Source organism: Halichoerus grypus, chromosome 1 (genome assembly GCF_964656455.1).
Source record: "Halichoerus grypus chromosome 1, mHalGry1.hap1.1, whole genome shotgun sequence".
In the NCBI taxonomy this organism is placed as follows: Eukaryota; Metazoa; Chordata; class Mammalia; order Carnivora; family Phocidae; genus Halichoerus; species Halichoerus grypus.
In genome coordinates, this window is record NC_135712.1 from 146,476,306 (window position 1) to 146,484,994 (window position 8,689).

Consider the following 8,689-nt stretch of genomic DNA (forward strand, 5'->3'; position numbering starts at 1 on the left):
AGAGGAGGGAACACGCACACGAGAGCAACCACTCCATGGGGTCCCCACCCTTCCCACATCTTCTGGATCCCAGCTCTTCACAAACAGTGCATTTTCCCTTTGAAGGAACCTTGGGGCTGCCGGGCCAAGATCAGAAAGGAGGAAGAAGAGCCGTTCTCATTCTCATCCTCATCCCAGCTGGGATCCAGTTTTCATCAGGGTGGGAGCAGGCAGAGACGTTCCACAGTGAGCCCGGAGAAGTGGCTGCCCCTCAGGCACCTGCTGATGTGCTGACAGGGACCAGCCTAGAGCCCAATGCTACTTCTGAGTAACCACCGTCGTTCCCTGACATTTTCAAAAATGGAAAAACTGGTCTTTAGCCAATTTTCAGAGCTCATTTGCCTAGATCAGTGGCACTCAATGTGGTTTGATGGAGGACATCGGGTGGGGACTGAATTTCATTCAGTTCAGCTAGGTGGAAAGCAATAAGTAACCCTTCTGTCTAATGCAGTGTCAGGAAAAAAACATGGCTAGAATGTGGAACTGAAGACACACTCAGTGGGTTAACCAAAGGGAAACAGCCTCCCATATGAACCGCATGATCCAAAACTTAAGGACTGTGTGAGCTTCTAACAAAGCAAAAGCAAAGATCATAAGATCAGCTTTCTTAGATTTATTTATTAGTATCATCACCACCACCACCATCATCATCATCACTATTAGCATAATAATAGGAATAGTAGTAATAAACATTTGCTGAGTACTTATAATATGCCAGGCACTACACAAAGTGCTTTAGTGTTGCATTCAGAAGGCAGGTGTTGTCATCATTCCCACCTGACAGATGGGGAAACTGAGGCTCACAGAGGTAAATAATTGCCCACAGTCCCAGACTTGGGCTCAAGCCTGGGTTTAACTGACCATCAACACTATACACAGAGCCCCCATGCTTCCACTGAGTTCCAAGGAAACCAGGTCTCCCAGGGTTGACTCCTTCATAATAAGGTGTGCTATCACAGACTTTCTTTGTTCAGACAAAAAGTCCCTCAAAAGCAAACTCGTAGTTAAGTAGTGTGCAGATCTGGCTGGAGAGGAGGTGGACCAAAGTGATGAAGGAGTTGTGTCTTTCTGGAAAGGAGGAAACCAATTATCTAACTCTCACTCTCCAAGGGGTAAACCAGGAAGGGCCACAAGGCACCAGAGCTCCAGGCTGATGACTGAGAACCAAAGAGGGTTAAAAGTGAATGGTTTTAGCACAGCCTGGTCTTGTGGTTGTGCTTTGGAGAGTTAATGGTCAAGCTTGGGAGTGTGACCCAACATGGGGATCTAATGTGACTTGGGAGTGTGACCCAACATGGGGATCTAATGAGAGGGACTACGTAGACCTCTCTTCAACAGTGACATCATGAGTCTGTAAGGGACAGTGGCAATGGGATACTGATCATATCCGACTGGGAAGCCACAGGGCTTCTAAACAGTTGTGAGTGGGGGTGGGGAGGGCAAGGTCTCAAAAGGAAGATACTAGACTTAATGATAATAAAGCAAGTGGGGGCCTGAGTGAAAAAGAAAAGTGATGCCATCATGTTTACTCTTCAGGCTGGTAGAGCAGGTCAGACCAGTAACAATGAAAATGGAACTGGGGACACTTTAACCCTTGACTAAGTTTTAATAGTTCTGCTGTTCAACTCAGATAAACCAAGGTTAGGTAAGCCAAGGCTGGATTTAAGAGCCAGCTATCCTGATTGGGGTCTTAAGGAACATTCCAGGTCCCCCCAGATAGGCCATTGTGGAGCTGGCCCCTCATAACCAAATATCAGCTGCACACAAAGGCAAAACAAACTTCAAGGTATGAAAACATAAACAGAACAATTTAAAAGCCCTTGAATGATCAGCTTCACTTTCACAACTGCCTTTCCCACCCTTAGCACACACTGCAAAACAAAAGAAAAGAGGCTTGTCCTCACTCTGAAAAGAGCTGCATGTGGAATGTTCTTTCAAGTGGCCATTCTGCTCTTGGTTCCACTGGCTCAGAACATCTGTCTTTTCTCACATTTAATCCACCCAATTAAGCAGAACTGGTCTCCTGAGCCAGTATTCCAACATTCTACAACTTCCTGTCCCCTACAACTGTGACGCAGGCCTGACGGCAAGATTTGAGGACATTAAAAATCCCCTTTGAACTGTGTGCTAATGGGTGAGGGCGTGTCCTGGTCCTTCTAAACCCTTGTTTAAGGCCAACATTCTCTGTTCTCTTTTGTTTCTTCTGCACCACATCTGCTATTTCCAGTCTGTGTAACTCTGAGAACTATCTGCCCTTTCTGTTCCTCTACTTTTTCATCTGCAAAATGAGGATAACAATAATCATACCTACGCGGAATAGTCGCTGAGGGTTCCCTGCCCACATCCCTCAGGCCTTACCATGGTGATGCCCAGCCATGCACTTTCCACCTGCCTAAAGGCTTTCTGCAGTGGCCTGAGCCCACCTGAGCATACATTGTGCCAGAAACGCTAGGGAGTGAATGTCTTCTAAGGAGCAGCTGCTCAACCAATGACTAGCAGAAGTTGGTGTGTAAGTATGTCCTTGAGTGGGATACCTGTGAGACAGGTGTTCGAGATGCCCTTTGGTAGAGGACAACCCTGGGATGGGTTCTATACTGGCTCCCAGAGCTCCTCTGCAGGACCCTGGCTTCTGGAGTCCCAGGCACCACAGCTTGTTCTAGAAGGGGAAGCATGGCTCTGGGTTAGCACATTCCTTTGTGCAGTGGAGAGAGATAACCCTGGAATACAACTAGAGCTGGTTCCTCTGAAATATGGGGTGTGGAAGTGGTTCCTGGGGTCTAAGAGGGTTATTATCTTTCCCCCCATTTGGGGGATACTTCCATTTCCCAGTTCAGCAAAAACTTCCTGCATCTGCACGCATCCTCCCCACCTTCCCTCCTGTGCAAAGGAGGGTAAGTTCTCCTATCAGAGGCAGTACCTTCTCCTGGGTCCCCCATTCTGAACATAGGATCAGGGAGAAGAGGGAGGTGAGTGAAGAAAACCCTGGCCTTGGGAACAGGAGGGACAAGGTTTCAGTTCTAGTCTGCCATTCACTAGCCAAACCTATGATTTCTCACTTGCAAGGTGGTGGTAACAATGCTTGCTTTGTCTCCCTGCTATAGCTGCCACAAGGGAAAAGAGAAAATTCAGGGAAAAGTGTTCACTAAACTGAAGAGCAGTTTACAAAGTTTAAGGAGATGGTATTACTCCCAGTTGCAATTCTAATTTTCTATAGTCAATAGAAGAAGGCAGTGCCTGGAGCTTGGAAAAATGTCTTCTCTAGGCCTTGGCTAATGTCTTTGGACAACCAGATAATTTGTTTTCCCTCATCACTGGACAGTTGTAATAAGGTTTCTTTTTCTTTTTTCTTTTTTCTTCATGTTATTCATGGGGGGGTGTCGAGATTCTTAAGTAAAATGTCCTATAAAAGAGCCAAATGCCATTATCTAAAGGAGATTTTACTTTAATCTTTCAGAAGAGCAGCCTCAGAATGGTAGGTCAAACTCATACACAAAGCTGAGGCAATATTCATTTCTTTTTCATCTTTTAAAAACTCCAAGAACTTCTATTTCAGATATAGCCTTTGAACAGTCACTAAGAGCAGGAAGATGTAGAAAGGACTCATGAGGTCAAGGGTAAAGGCTAAATGAGATTCAGATAACAGTTGAATTTCTTGGCTCCTATGGCCCGCTAGCTAAGAGGTGTTTTTACATTTTTAAAGAATCATAAGAAGACAAAAAAAAAAAAAAACCAAAAAACAGATATGTGACCGAGACTATAAATGACCTTCAAAGCCTAAAATATGTATTATTTAGTTCTTTACAGAAGAACTTTGCCAAACTCTACCCAAATGACTGAAGGACTCCTTTCCCTTTCATTTGACAAGTCCCTCATGGGATCACCTCCCCTCACCCTTACAGCCAAGGCTGGTGTGATACATATGGTTCTCACACTCTCAGACATCATCTGAGAGGCCATATGGGGACAGACTTATCAAGGGCTAAGAGTAGCTTCTGAAAGTGAGCATAAGATCCTGAGTAATTTTTCAAGGGGAAGAGTTAGAGACATCATGGCACACTTCTAGACTCAAGAGTGGTAGCACAAATACAGCTCAAGGAGACCTTTTCAAGTCCTTGATGTTTTGTTTACCAGGTTAGGCCAGAAGAGGAGGCTGGGTCTCCTGGTCTTCACTCATGATCAGGGTTGTGTGGTCTTGGGGGAATGTATAAGCTGGTAGACCTTTGGTAGCCATCTGCAATTCTTGGCTACAAAGTCTAGCTTTGGTTCCAAGAGTCAGGAGTGAAAGCAAGGCCACACAGTCCTTAGAGAAGGTGTCACCATTAACATTCTCTAGTGTCAAACGTCACAAAACCAGTATGTCCAGAGCTCCTCCCTTGGGTCTTACACCAAAGACCCTTGGGTTCTCCCTTGGGTCTTCCCCCACTGGAGGTGGGGAAAAGGGTTTTCTTCTAACTCATGGCATTACAATAATTGATGTCATAGCCCATCCCTTCAGTGCCAATCCCTTTGCACTTACCTTCAGTCCTGGAAGGAGGACCTCTTTGTGGTGAAACTGGATGAGTGTGATGGCCACAAGCACCACAACACTCAAAAGCAAGACCACCAAGGCGATGATGGCTGGGGTTCGGGAGAGGGCCTTGAGGCCTAAAATGGGAAGACCCAGAAGACACATGAGTGGAAAGTAGGAACAAGGCACTGGTTTTCTTTGTAGAATCCACAGACTGGATGCATAACTGTGTGCATACATCACTTCCTCTGGCTTTGGTGAGACCCACACTTTTAAGGTGGAGCAGTGATTGGGCTCCAATACCCATTTATCTTTCCTCCAAAGAGTGAACTGAGACAACATTTGCAGAGAGGGTGTGCATAGTTTAGTTTCTTGGCACCTCCCCAAATGTGTTATGCATATTACCGGTTGTGCCTGAGATGTTTTACAGTAACATTTATTTCAATGTAGATTAAAAAATATGGGTTTTCTATTAAAGCAGGCGATACAATATTTCATTTAAAAGTAATATCAGAAAAAGAAATTAATTCTATACTTCAGATATAATCAATGATGATAAAGTTCGGTACACAGTGACATACTGTCATGCAAATAGTAACATGTATGAGTTTCTAAAATATTTGAGTTGCCAGTAAGAAGTCAACCTCAGGCAATTTTCCTGTGTCTACATTGAAGGCATAGGGTCTCACCTACATCTTCACAAAGAACAGCTAGACCTCAAGCTACATGTTCCTCCCAAAGGGGTCATATCTCTGGCCTTTGTATTTTAATCAGAACATGTAAACTATACCCATTTAAAAGCAAAATAATAATAATAACGAAGCCTATGAATAATCTTCAACTAAATACACAGCCTCTGAATAAAGATAATTATATCTGTATTGTATAGAAGTATATAATTACCATAATGGACTATGTCTATGTATTAAAGTTAAACTAAAATTGCTTAACTAGATGATTTTGAACAGATATTTACTTGGGTCTTACCAAACCAGTGTGGGCTAATGGAAATTTTATAAAGTAGCAAATACATTTTTTAAAAAAAGAAACAAACAAATACTGTTCTATACTGAAATGACTTCATTCATGTGAAGTTCTAAAACAGGCAGGTGACAGAAATCAGAACAGTGACTGCCCAGGGGGTTGGGAGCAGGGACTCACCGGGAAGGAACACAGGGGCACTTTCTGGGGTCACAGAAATGCTCTATATCTTCCTAGAATTATGGGGTGTATGGATGTGTGCATTTGTCAAAATTCATCAAACCTTTCAAAGTCCTTTGAGGAAAACCTGAAAATCCAAGTAAACTAGCTCCTTAGGTACAATTGCCTCTTACAAAAAAAGATATGTAGAAATTGCCCCTACCATCCTAAAATTATATCTTCTTAAAAGACAAGAATGCCCAGTTTGGGGGCAGGACTAAAGATCATCTGTCCAGGGTCACGAGGGGAGTGATATGTAAGCACTCTCCTGACCACAGTTGTGTGGCCGCCCGCCCCGCCCCCATCCTCTGCGCTTCAGCACTTTTCAGGTAAATAGCTATGATTACCTTCAGCAAATCCTGGCCCCAGCAGAAAAGCCTCTCGCAAAGCAAAATGGACTAGACCAGGTCTCATTCATTTAGGGAATGCAGCCCAGAGCTGTGCTGTCATTAGGAGTGAACAAACACTGTAATTACAAGGTGTCTACCTGAGAGTGGAGAGTCCAGACCATTCGGGGCTTCCACATGAGCAACTGCAAAACGTGCTCCAGAGGCAGGCAGGGCAAGCTTGGCAGTGTGTGTGTGTGTGTGTGTGTGTGTGTGTGTGAATTCTGCACATGTGCCTCCACTAGCAAGGGTAAGAACGCTGACCTAGGGTGGGGGTGGGGAGTGCGGGACACTGTAGGTTCTGTGCTAGCAACAACACTGGGATGCAAGTAGAGGACAGATCTAAGTACTTTATAATTCATTACAAAATCCACAATATTCTCGAGCAAACCTCACGCGCAGCTTGGTAAGGGAAACCACAAACGGCCAAATTAATGGATTATGCAAACCGGAAAAACCATTTAAGCGAAACATGCATGTTAGTCCTTGTTTTGTGTAGCTTTGATCAAAAGCATTACTTCTACCTGAGGAATGCTGGTGGTGAAAGCCTGGTAAGCAACTGAGTCTCAAACCACAGACGTTAAAACCATTCGCAGGGGCCACGCATGAAGAACTGTGGGCTGAAGCCGGGACTATGATTTGAGAATATCACAGGGGCTGCCGGCTGCGGGATACTAACCTGCTTGCTCACAAGGTTGGCGGGTCAGCACCGTGAACATCTTTCCTCCCAAACTGTAGGCAAGAGAACACAGAATGACAGTGTGTCGCTGGCCCCTGACTTCAGTTCCAGAAACTTGCGGTGTTAAGCCTAATTTGGGGGCACGACTAAAGAACATCTGTCCGGGGTGCGAGGGGGGTGATACGTAGGCAGTCCACGCGGCTGCCTCCTGGTCCTCAGTTTTCAGGTAAAAAGCTAATGACTACCGTAAGCAAACTCTTGTCCCAGCAGAAAAGCCTATCACGAAGCAAAACCCGCTTTCAAACCCACTTCACTTCTTCCAAATCGAAACCTCTTGGGCGACAAATAAACCGAGCCCTTTGGATATAAACCCAAAGCTGGGCTTAAATTCTGGTGTCACCTCCGCAGATGTAAGGAAAAGAAGAACAGGTTTGCTGAGATTTTAAACTGAAAATTTTCAAAAAATAAGTCAATCATTTCTTGCAGATTTTTCCACCTGTACACACCGACCGGGGCAGAAGAAATCTTCCACCTCTTAGTAACAACATTCACAGGGCTGAGGCAGGGCTCTTCTTCAAATCACAGCAGCAAGGGAGGTTTCTGTGGGTGTTGGCGACCTGCGAGCCCAGAGTCGCCCCTGAAAGACCTAGGAGGGGTATTTTTAGCTGCTGGATGGAAAGGGATGTCGGGCCCCCGGGATGCAGCGCCCCAGGTTCTGGGAGGCCCCGCTCTGGAACTGCGTCTCCACACAGCCAGGATAGCTAAGCCCCAGCGCATCTCCGGAGGCGCAGATGCGCTCGGTGAAGACGCGTCCACCTCTCCGGGTTTGGCAGGGACCACCTCCCCGCCGACCAGGATTGGGGCGCGCGCCTCTCGGTCCCCTCCCTCCGGCCATCTACGGAATCCGATTTCGTTTCCTTCCCTCCCAGCTCCCAGCCCCACGAAGCTTCCCGCTCGTTCCTCGGCGGCTCGGGCGCAGGGGTCCCCGGTCCTCACCTGCGCGCGGACGGTCGGAGGAGGGCGAGCGGCTCTGCCGCAGTGGCAGCCGGCGGCCAGCTCGCGGGAGGCTCTGCGGAGGCAGGGGAGGCGGGGCGGCTCCGGGGCGGGGCAGCCGTTGCCTGGGACCGCCCCCTCGGCCGGGTCAAGGCCCCGCACCTACGCTTCACCTTCACTGTTCCAGTCCTTTCCACCCCCATCCCTCCCGGGGCCTACCTGGGCAAGGCCAGGAGGGTGTCCACTGCCTGACTCCCTCTTCCATCGATGCCAAGGCCAAGGACCCTTTGATCTCTCTTTTGGTTTCCTCCATCCTCCCCAGAAGCCTACATGGAGGGGGAGTGGGGGCAGGGCAGTGTAGAAACTGGGTACTTCGTGGGTGTGCACAGGTGGGCCCTGTGCCCCATCTTTCCGTGGAGTGGAGGCCGATAAACACCTGTAATGTTGGGCATGAGGCTAGCAGGCGCACTGGTCCCTGAATCACCTGAGCCAGGAGAGCAAAGTAATACAGAGATGTTCCCTGTTGTATAGTTTAGACCAACTGCTTTAGCCATGCCCCAGGACTGCTCACTGGTTACTCAGCCGTGTCCTCCCCTACCCCATTTTATATGAGTATCATTAGGCTAAGACTCAGGACAAGCTCTTCCTGGAAGAGGTCAAATAGGACAAAAATGCAGCGACTCAAATGCCCCAGGAGTCTTGTTTTTAATGAATCAGCAGGTGGCTCTTTTGGCTCCTTTGAGTGACCTCAAGGACTCTTGGAATGATCCACCAAGAGGCCTAAGTAGGGTTCTGTTGGACCACCCCTCCTTGTGGCTCCTGAATAGCTGGAAGGAAGAGCTAAAGTCTGGGCTATGTCCTGGGCCTTCCCGTTCTCCTGGAGAG

The 8,689-nt window shown here is 47.1% G+C and overlaps 1 protein-coding gene across 1 annotated transcript in view; it reads right to left on the reverse strand.

Annotated features, from left to right (window-relative positions):
* ENTPD3 (ectonucleoside triphosphate diphosphohydrolase 3) overlaps positions 1–7,904 on the reverse strand; it is a 32,159-nt gene extending 24,255 nt beyond the window's left edge. The window contains exons 1-3 of the mRNA XM_036123002.2: positions 7,808–7,904; positions 6,812–6,864; positions 4,556–4,683 (exon numbers count right to left, since the gene is read on the reverse strand). Coding sequence (XP_035978895.1) covers positions 4,556–4,683; positions 6,812–6,851 — 168 coding nt within the window. The 5' untranslated portion in view covers positions 6,852–6,864; positions 7,808–7,904. The remainder of the gene's footprint in view (positions 1–4,555; positions 4,684–6,811; positions 6,865–7,807) is intronic.
* Positions 7,905–8,689: the final 785 nt, after the last annotated feature.